General features: G+C 38.2%; 1 protein-coding gene across 2 annotated transcripts in view; it reads right to left on the reverse strand.

The window, feature by feature from the left end:
- Positions 1 to 9919, reverse strand: part of bltp3a (bridge-like lipid transfer protein family member 3A) — a 39902-nt gene extending 29983 nt beyond the window's left edge. For both annotated transcript variants that reach the window (XM_081385901.1, XM_081385900.1), the window contains exon 1: positions 9783 to 9919. In XM_081385901.1, the coding sequence (XP_081242027.1) occupies positions 9783 to 9826 (44 nt within the window). In that variant the 5' untranslated portion in view covers positions 9827 to 9919. The remainder of the gene's footprint in view (positions 1 to 9782) is intronic.
- Positions 9920 to 11018: the final 1099 nt, after the last annotated feature.

Below are 11018 nucleotides of genomic sequence, written 5' to 3' on the forward strand. Positions count from 1 at the left end.
TAACTTAAACTTATTTTGATCCAGCTGGTTGCCAAGGTTTCTGTTTTCTATAACTTTTTATAACTTAATACTAAAATAACTAAAACTGAAATAATTTGTTCAAAACTATATAGACATTTTAAAAAGAAAAAAAATATATAAAATCGACAAAAACAATAAAATAGCTAAAACTAAAATGAAATAAAAAAAATACATATAAAAACGTACAAAATATCAGTAAAACTATAATATCTCAAGGGTACTAAAGGTACGTTTACACGACAACAATGTAGTAAATACGGAAAAAGTTTTTCTTTTGCATTTTCACGCACAGACGACACTGTTGTCAATCCGTGAAAACGACTAAAATCGCTGTATTACTCATGCCAGGCCAGTAGTTGGCGATGTCACTTTGTAAAGAAACACTACGCACTATAGCTCCCTGGCTCCCTATTAAACACTGCACTGGCTCCCTATTAAACATCGCATCAATTTAAAAATATTGCTGATCACGTACAAAGCACTAAATGGTTTAGTTCCCCAGTACTTGAGCGAGCTCTTAACGCATCATAGTCCTTCACGTCTATTGCGATCTCAAAATTCCTGCCAGTTAATAATACCTAGAATATCAAAATCGACTGCTGGCGGTAGATCCTTTTCTTATTTAGCACCAAAACTTTGGAACAGTCTTCCTAACATTGTCCGGGAAGCAGACACACTCTGTCAGTTCAAAGCTAGACTAAAGACACATCTCTTTGACCTAGTTTTCACATAATACATTATAGACTTCTATAATTCAATGTTAGGCTGCATAGATTAGGTCAGCCGGAACCGGGAACACTTCCCAAAAATCCTGATGTACTCGTTACCTCATGAGAAGAATGGCATCTACGCTAATTTTAGTGTCTGTGTTTATCCCGAGGTTTTCCCGCAGCCTGCCGGATCCAGGCCGTATCCAGAATGATCTGATGAAGGACCTTCGCCTGGACCCGATGACAACGCAGTGCTGAAGTGCCAACTAGTCTCTCCCTATGGAGGATCCCTTTACCACTCTACAGATAAAGCGTTGTCGGGAAACTCAATTCGCGTATCTACCCCGAATTGATAAAATAAAATAAAATTCTGTATCAAAAATTATAAGGAAACACCAGTACTTTGTTTAGGCTTGGCTTGTAGGGAGTTACAAACCTGCGTACATATATTCAAACGCACATAACTATAGAACCGATTCTTAATGCGCATGTGAACGCCATCAGCGTTTCTCACAGGTTCGTGTAGAGAAAGTCTGTGTAGAGAGAATTGTGTTGTCTTAGCGGCCCCTAATTTAATAACAAATGATTGTTGCCACGGAAGCGAATCAATCAAACTAACCTTAGCTGGAAAATAACTTTATTAAAGAACCGCTATAAAGCCAAAACAATCTCTGTTACCATAAATTATACGTTTATCTCTGTAAAGCTGCTTTGAAACAATCTACATTGTTAAAAGCGCTATATAAATGAAGATGACTTGACTTGACTATAGACTGAACACGTAATACACACGCGCATGATGTCACCGTTTTCACAAATCCACATTTTTGTAGTTTACAAGGAGACGATAAAGGTATAGTTTTCAAAAACCTGCACTTTGAAACCCGTTTTCAAAAGTTTGTATTTTCAGTCCCCAAAACGCCGTTGTCGTTCAATTGAACGGCCAAAACAAGTAAAAAGTTTTCAGATTTTAGTTGGAAAACAGTGTAGTGTAAATGTCCCCTAAAATAACACCGATAATAAATGAAATAAGATGAGGGGAAGACAGTGGAAAAGGTTGTAGAAGATGATGAAAGGGTTTTCTAGTCAGAGTGACCCGGTTGACATAAAGCAGTGAGAACAGAGAGGACTATGGGACAAACAACAGCCTGACGTCTGTAAACTCAGCATGTCTCTGCGGTCTCCAGGAGTGTTTATCTCATCCGTTGTCTTTCTCCATCTCTTCTTCTGAGAGGGTTAGTCACTTCAATGTAGGGCAGGGTGACAGCAAAAACATCAGTGTTTATGTATATGAACATATGTATATGCTCATCATATTTCTGTATTCATATTTCTTAAAGGGATAGTTGACCCAAAAATAAAATATACTTCTATGCTCCACATAATGTGAATGTGTATGAATGTAATCCAGACGTATACTGCATCCGCCATGTTGTCATTATTATCATGTGATTTAGAGCATCAGTTGCGTCACTTCATACCATTCATAAATCCTCTCCCATGGCCTCATGGGATAGTAAAGTGTCCATCGAATACACAATTCAGAATCTCACCGGAAGTAGTACATTATCCGGGGACTTTTTACCTACTGAATATCATGAATTCAGACATACTTCTCAGTCAAAAACTGTTTTTCGCTTACTATATACAGTATAAGGGAAATACGCAATTTCGGATGCAGGGCAATAGGCAAAAAGTACCCAGATGACCTAGCCTACTACTTGGACACTGGGAGAGGATTTATAAACGGCACTGAAGTGACGCAACTGATGCTGGTAGATCACATGATAATGGCCTCGTTTACACTGCCAGTGACGTGACCCAATTCCGATTTTTTGCTCATACGTGACACAGATCGTTGTTCTATGACCGTGTAAACAGGAAAAAAACAATGCATTCGGGTATTTCGAGATCGGTTTCATATGGAAGCTTGTTTCCGCCACAAAAAAAAAAAAAAAAAAGTAAATTCCGACTTTTTATCTCACAATTGCGAGTTTACATCTCACAATTCTGACTTTATTTCTCAGAATTGCGAGATATAAAGTCAGAATTGCGAGATATAAAGTCAGAATTGCGAGATATGAAGTCAGAATTGCGTGAAATAAAGTCGCAATTGCGTGTTATAAAGTCAGAATTATGACTTTTTTTCTCGCAATCGCGACTTTATATCACGACTTTATACCTCAGAATTCTGACTTTATATAACGCAATTCTGACTTTATTTCACGCAATTCTGACTTTATATCTCGCAATTCTGAGAAATAAAGTCAGAATTGTGAGATGTAAACTCGCAATTGTGAGATAAAAAGTCACAATTATCTTTTAAAATGTTTTATTCAGTGGCGGAAACAAGCTTCCATAGTTTCAGGCCTCGCTCATATGTGGAAATAAATCAGATATAAATCAGATATGTGCCAATGCGACTGACATGTAAACAGGCTGATCAGATTTTCTGAGGCATTAGGCAACGTCTCCGCGGTTTAATGACGAGAGAAATCCCGACGCGCGTCTGCAAAGGGACGGATGGCCAGACGACACGTGTCGCCGTAGGAGAGGAATGTGGACAAACGTTGACGCAACACATCAAAGGTTGGCTTGCTCATCCAAAAATTTCGGACCTACTGCTCCTCGTTAAAGCCCGCCACAATATGCTCCCGCCAGTCCTGAGATCTCTCTCGCACACAATAACTGAAGCATATGTGCAATGATGATGGCCCTTTTCGTCCTCCTCCGCCTCAAAATCATGGTGATGTTTGGCGAACTTTGCATATATCGCAAAGCTAGCATCAAGCATATTTCCATAGACAGTAAAAGAAATGGACACAGCGACCCCATTGGATTCAACAGAGAAAAGTGAAGCAAATTAGAAGCACTCTCTTCCTGATGGCTGAGTGTACTGTGCAGACTCAAACTGAGCTGGACGACGTAGATGTGACGTGAGCAACCCGTCTGTCTTCTAGTAGCTGTGCCAAGAGAAATCTGAATCATTCCCTTCTGAATCTTGCAGAGACTGAGAGCGTGAGTAGAAGGTGTCCATGAGCTAGGAGCAGGAGAAACTTTATGATTCTCTATGGGCTTCTCCCTTGACTTTATCGGACTTTGTGTCTCCACGTCCCCCTGATTGACTGTGAGCTTCTACTCCTGTCTATACGGTAATTTCCAGAGAGTCGCGTGGTTATGACGCAATCGTTAGCCTGTTTTTACAAAAACTGCTTCTACAGGGCCACAACGTAAGATACAAGGTAATGGAGCCTTCTATACATTGTCGTGTTTCTTTGGAAATAAACAATGGACAAATAGAGTCTTTAAACGCCTCATATGTAAAGTTATTCGCTGTCAAAGTGACGCCAAAATGAATGGGAGTCAATTGAATGCTAACAGCAGGAGATGGATTATTAGCCAATGGATGCCCCCGGGGGTGGTACGCTATTCGAGAGCTCGATTACCCCCTTGCATATTTCACGTTCGTCCATCTGTGCAATAACCTCCTTTAAGCATGCGCAATGTTTCAGATAGTATGGCAAGTGTAAACACATGAATCGGATAAGGGTCACAATTGAAAGAACGTGTAAATGGACGGTCCAAAATAGTCGGATATAGGCAACAAATCAGAATTGGGCATCAAGACCTGCAGTGTAAACGAGGCAAATGAAAAACAAGGCGGATGTAGTAGGTCTGGATTACATTCATACTACACACATACTATTTAGGACATAGAACTTTAGAATATAGAACTTTTTAGTGGTCGCAAAGTAATTACTTACTCAAATAAGTACCTACTCAAGAGAGTATACGATTTTGGACGCAGCCCAGAAATATAATAATACACCCAACAAAAGCAGGTAGAAGAGGGCAGAGGGCAGATTTGCTAAGCTTGCTTGCTGTTAAATATACTGTTAGGATTTACTAAAGACACGCAAAAGACGCAATGGGATGAGAGCATTTAAATGAATCATGGTGATTTACTAAGGTTTGCGTTTGTCAATTTACTGGTATTTGCGTTATTATTTACTACCCCAAAAAAGCACGTCTTAATTCCAGATGCTAATTTGAGCTGCTCTTGGTAGATTGCGTTGGTCATTATGGAAATGATCCGGTTGCGTCTGTGTCCTTTCATTTGCGCATCGTCACGCGCAAAACTTTCCACTCCCATCTGCACTTTTATGGGATTGACCTCTTACGCTAATTTGACACGTTTAGTAAATCTGGCCCATGAATGGGTAAGAGGGCTGGATCTGCTCGTATCTCCTCACACCATCATTATCCATTCCTCTTTTCTTACGCTCCTGTAGTTCCCCCCGTTCCTCTCCCACAGACCTTAACAAACAGTGTGAAAACTACTAACATGTCAGGCTGACGACCGTAGACGAGTTCAGCGTTCTGTGAAGAGACCACAGCTACACATCTCGCAAGCCTAGATTATAAATACCCCTTTCACTAAATCCTTCCTTCTCAGAAAAAAAAAATAAAAATCATGCATACTTGATGACAAAAAGCCTTTTGATAAAAGGACAGTTTCTGTGCGACAACAGCATCAAAGCCTCGGGATGTAATGGTTAAAAACCCCTGTAAATAAGGCGGTTTTCATTCCTTTGTTGACACTTCAAACTGGGCGAGATTGGGCGTCTTTTTTTAAATAGCCAATAGCCTTTACTATATGACACAATCACAAGCCAAGATTTGCCGGTATTAGAGGGAGAGACGTTCTCATTCTAGAGAGATTTGATTGGACCCCTGAGTGCAAGGCGAGTCATCAATATTCATTAATATTTATTCAGTTTTTCAACAACAAGACTGCACATTTTAAATGCGCATAACAGCTTGAAGTTGATTTTGTTCATGGGGTTCATGGCCTGATAACCATAAGGTTTCTGGGTTCAATCCCCAGATAGAGCGAGTCACTGGCCAAGGCACTTAACCCCAGGTTACTCCAGCAGGATTGTCCTGGATATCCATATCACTTAGCAGATGAACAAGCAGATTCAATCTACTTCAGTAGTCTTGGCTGTTCAGTCCCACTCACACACTAATTAAACTGCAAAACAACAGCCGGGACAGAAAAGAAAAGAAGAGATTTGTACAAATGTAAGTGGTGCATGTCTGTGCAACTCACCAACACGATGATGAAGGTGTTCTGGACAGTTACGTGATATTCTGGTGCCCAGCCCTTGTATTAAGATTAAAAATCAATAATAAAAAAATAGATTTTTATTTTGGGTCTGTTCAGCTGCCTTTAACCATGATATATGTGGTATAAACTAGAGCCCGACCGATAAAGGATTTTTAAGGCCGATACCGATACAAATATATGGTGATTTAAAAATCCGATAGTCCGATATATATATAAAAAAAAAAATCCAGAAACGCGTAACAAAACATGAACATATTTCCCTAACGTTAGTTATTTGTCGTTATTTAAGAGTCCTCAGCCTTACTAAAATAATATGATAATGCAGTTTAAAAATAAAATTGTTTGTTTTATTGTCACAACAGAACAGAATATATTAAAGTTATGATAAATATAATGTATAAAAATACAAACTTAAGATATGAAACTTAAAGTCCTTTGAACAAAAAAAGTCAACTATTATTATTAATATTGACAGTAATAATTCAATTATGTAATAATGTGTGTGTGTGTGTGTGTGAAGAACTGATAAGATTGTAAATGTGTACCTTGAAATGCAATGTTTGATAAAAGCGTCTGCCAAATGTCAATGTTATAAGCTAATTACAATGTCAACTTGCTTATCCCTTTACCTGCACTCTTTTAATTCTATCCATCTATTCCATCAAGCTACAACAAACCATTTTCAATCATCATTTGCTGCCTGCCTTCTAAAATCTACTACTTAGTGATGCACTAAATACATTATGTGACTCGTTAATGCTGCGGCTAAACGAAGTCAGCTAACTTTTATGCACAGGGTATGTTTGATACTTTTTCTCTATGTCTAAATGTTCACTCCTCGCGTGCCTAACTTACATTTTACAATGCAGAGACTGGAACTACAGATATGCTAGTTATAAATACAGTAATCATTACTTTATTTAGGCAGAATAAGTTCGTTGTGATTTCCAAGCTCATTGATGTTAGCGATCTTCCTTGTATAGTGCCCTCTGGTGGACAAACTATGCAGCGCTAACACTCATAACATGGTTGAAGGGTGTTTCGTCCGCTTTTATTTTATTTTTTAAATATTCATTTATCGGCCATTATAAATGCCGATACCGATAGTTTGGAAAATGCCTAATATCGGCCCGCCGATGTATCGGTCGGGCTCTAGTTCAAACTGACCCAGAAACATCATAATTGTAACAGAAATTATTATATATATAACAGGGTACCCCTTAGTTGAAATCACTAAAGCGGGGGCCCCTAGAATCGTCACCACCTTTTGCCCCGCTAGCGACGGTTTATGAGCCTAAATTAGAAAATTGTACAAAACTTCAGGAAAAGTATCATAGGTTCATTTCCAACCATTCAAAAATCTAAAGGGTCAAATTGCCCCACAACCCAATACAAGAGCTAGCCTAGATATGACCCCTCTAATGTACATCTATTGGATTTGTATTTTCTTCAAGCCAAAAATCATAAGTCTGATCAAGTAAGGCTAGTTCACGCCAAGAATAATAACTTTAACGATAACTATATTACCATCCACCCCAGCAGACGATATCATTCTGATTATTATAATAATAAAAATCTCACGTTATCCTTCATTTGAAGAATCATTTATCTTTGTAGCATAAAAGTTTTGTAATGTCAACATTTAATATATAGTGGTAGAGGTCTGCTGAAATCCCTACCCCTCAGTATGAGCACTAGTAGTGATGCTTGCCTTAGTAAACACTACTAAAGAGAAGGTCTGGGAGTGTGCGCACGTCAAACAAGCATAACAACATGACAGAGTGAAGCAAGGAGAGGCCGAGCTGAATGAGGGAGAGCTGGCAGAGCTTCAGCTGAGACTCAGAACAGCAGGAACTAGCATGTGCTTTAACACCCACAGAGAGCCTGCTGGGAAATAACAGCACAAACACTACAAGGACTTGATGTAGAAATTATGTAGAACTGTCTTCCTCTTTCTTTGGGAATGAAATGAGAGTGATTTGTATCTCTGTGCCAGAATATCTTCAGATTTTTATTCAAAATACTATAGTATAGGGGTGTAACGGTACATGTATTGGTCACACCGTCACAATATGGACTTCACTGTTCGGTGCGTACAGTCAGGCGATGAATACAGTCTCAGGCGATCCACACTCCAGTGCAGAAGGGGGCGCTCACGGTAATGCAACACTGTTTGCTAACCGCCACAACCCGAAAAAGAGCAGCAGAAGAAGAGACGATCTACGCACCAACCCAAAGCAAGAGTTCAGATGTCCCGCAAGAGCTTGCTAGTAGCCGATACGCTGAGTTTAGATTAAAGGGGTGGTTGAATATGATTTCACTTTTATAACTTTAGTTAGTGTGTAATGTTGCTGTTTGAGCATAAGTCTGCAAAGTTACGACGCTCAAAGTTCAAAACAAAGGGAGATTTTTAAGGACTACAACAAACGGCTGGTAGGGACTACACGACATTCCTCCAGGGTTAGTGACATCACTAACCCTAGAATTTACATAAACCCCGCCCCCGGAATACGATTTAAAGATTATTAAGACAGAATATGCTAATCAATGACTAGAAGTCAAGTCAAGTCAAGTCATCCTCATTTATATAGCGCTTTTAACAATGTAGATTGTTTCAAAGCAGCTTTACAGAGACAAACGTATAATTTAGGGTAACAGAGATTGTTTTGTCTATAACTACACATAAGCTACATAAATTCACCAACTAACCGTTCAGAAATGTTATCTAGGCTACATGTTGTCTCTCCATCATTGTCTGACTCCGGTTTGAACATAAAAGGCTAAAAGTTTTTGAAATCTCCAGTGCATGTGTGTGTGAGGTAAAAGGACACAAGCTCTTGAAGCTCCGCCCCCTGTGCCGGGAGCAGCAGCTCATTTGCATTTAAAGGTACAGACACAAAAACGGTGCGTTTTTGCTCAAAAAGTGACAATTTTAACATGCTATATAAAATATCTGTGGGGTATTTTGAGCTAAAACTACGCATACACATTCTGGGGACATCAAAGACTTATTTTACATCTTGTGAAAAGGGCATTATACCACCCCTTTAATATTTGTGACGCGCTCCACAAACTTCACGGAAAGGAAACCGGGACGGCAGAAAGTGGCATCCTGAATCGAATGTCTTGCTCTTCTCTGAATGACCATAAATGATGGACCTAAACCCGAGGTACGTACCGAACCGTGTCTCCTGTGTACCGTTACACCCATAGTATCAATGATTATAAAGTATCACTGCCCACAAATAAGACATATTCCTGGACCTGCATCTTCTGCCTAGTTCACTCAACTTCTGTCAAACAAATATACCATCAACAACCCCTAAATTCAAAAGGAAATGTCTGGAATTGGATTGGTAGGATGTGCTTGATATTAATAAATGATCCAGGACGAGCAACATCTTTAACTCTCTGGAGTCACCTGAGGTTCAGAGCCTGAATCAAGGTCACAGTGGTGATTTTACTGATCAGACTAAATCAATAAAAAACAAAAAAGCAAAAGGCATGAAGTTAAAATCACTGTAACTGTTGAATAAACCTTTTTATTTCTGCTTAAACTATTGGTATATCACATAAACATGCTGATTATGGAGTTTTCCCAAGCCTAACATGTTTAATATGCTACAACTCTGTCACAGGCCCAGTGTGTATGTGTGTGTGTGTGTGTGTGTGTGTAGGTTAGTTGTGTTGTTTCAACATAACGTTGTGTAGTTTCAGCATAACACCAGCATAGATGCTGCAATCTATTAGCATGTCACCTAACTGACCCCAAATGTACATTTATATTCCCTTCAAATATATAAACTACAGGGACTGATACACACTGAGCGTATGTCTGTGTTTGTTTATTAGCGGTGTGACTGTCCCGTGAAAACACTGACACTGATGAATCAACAAATGACACCCAAACGGCATATTACCTGGACAGATGCTTCAGGATCTGCTTTTTAATGATTCCGGCCATCCCGTCAGACTGGCTACCTCTCCAGCATCTTCAGAAATCTTCTGCTGACACACACACACTCACGCAGACGCAGACACACACACAAACACACACTCACACCCCGCTCACGACTGACACTGCTGCTGCTCCAGCGCAGACTCTGCCAATCAGAATCGCCGCAACGACTGCGTGTCAAAATAAAAGTCCTTACTGAGAAGAGACTCAACCACTAGAGGGCCTCAGCAAACTAATGAAGGGGCCTCAAGATTATTATTATTTTTTAATTAAAATTGAAATAAAGACAAGAATTAAAGTAAGAACTAAAACAACTAAGATATTTATTATATGAATTCACCTCTCAACATCTTTTTTTTTTCTTTGAAGAATTATAAAAGTGTTATTTCTAGACATGGAAAAGTCGTATAAATTAATAAAAACTTGGATATTTTTGTGTATTTTTATGCATAATTAGATTTTTTTAAATTATGTTTTTCATATTTTATTATTATAAATATTTATGATTTTTTTAACTCTGTTATATTTTATCAGATAGAAATTGTGAGTAAAAAAATACTTTTAATGGGCCCTTGAAGTCAAAAGATTTGAGAACCATCTTACTAAACTAAACTACTATACACGATATCTGGAGACAATATAATATATCACATTATTAATGATACAGCGTGCTGCATTAAAACTGCATTTTAAGCGAGTTCCAAAAATGGCCTGTATATAAAATTATAACAAAATAAATGTTAACGTTTAAAGTACAGTAACTGCAATTATAATGATAATAATAATATTAATAAATAATATGGTTCCATCATTACCATACATTAATGAATTGCTAGTGTATGTTGTCATTTATTTCCATTCTATTGCATCAGAAGTCAATGACTGAAGCTCCTCGTAGTTTTATAATAGATCATGCCCACATGTATTTACATACAATTGGTTTACTCCAGACAGTGTTATGTATAGTGTTGTTTTAAACTAAAGACATGTGAATCAACAAAAAGCATTCAAAGTACACATATATAGCAGTTCTATCAGATAATAACAACAGACAAACAAATAAATTCATCTCTTTTACAATCTCTATCATGGTTATTATATTACATATTTTTGTTGTGAGTGACTACAGTCATTTTAAGAAAAATATTTATTTTTATGATTCAGATTAGTTTTATATAGTGTAAAATCACTTCACAAA

Source organism: Scardinius erythrophthalmus, assembly GCF_964197995.2.
Source record: "Scardinius erythrophthalmus genome assembly, chromosome: 15".
Classification (NCBI taxonomy): domain Eukaryota; kingdom Metazoa; phylum Chordata; class Actinopteri; order Cypriniformes; family Leuciscidae; genus Scardinius; species Scardinius erythrophthalmus.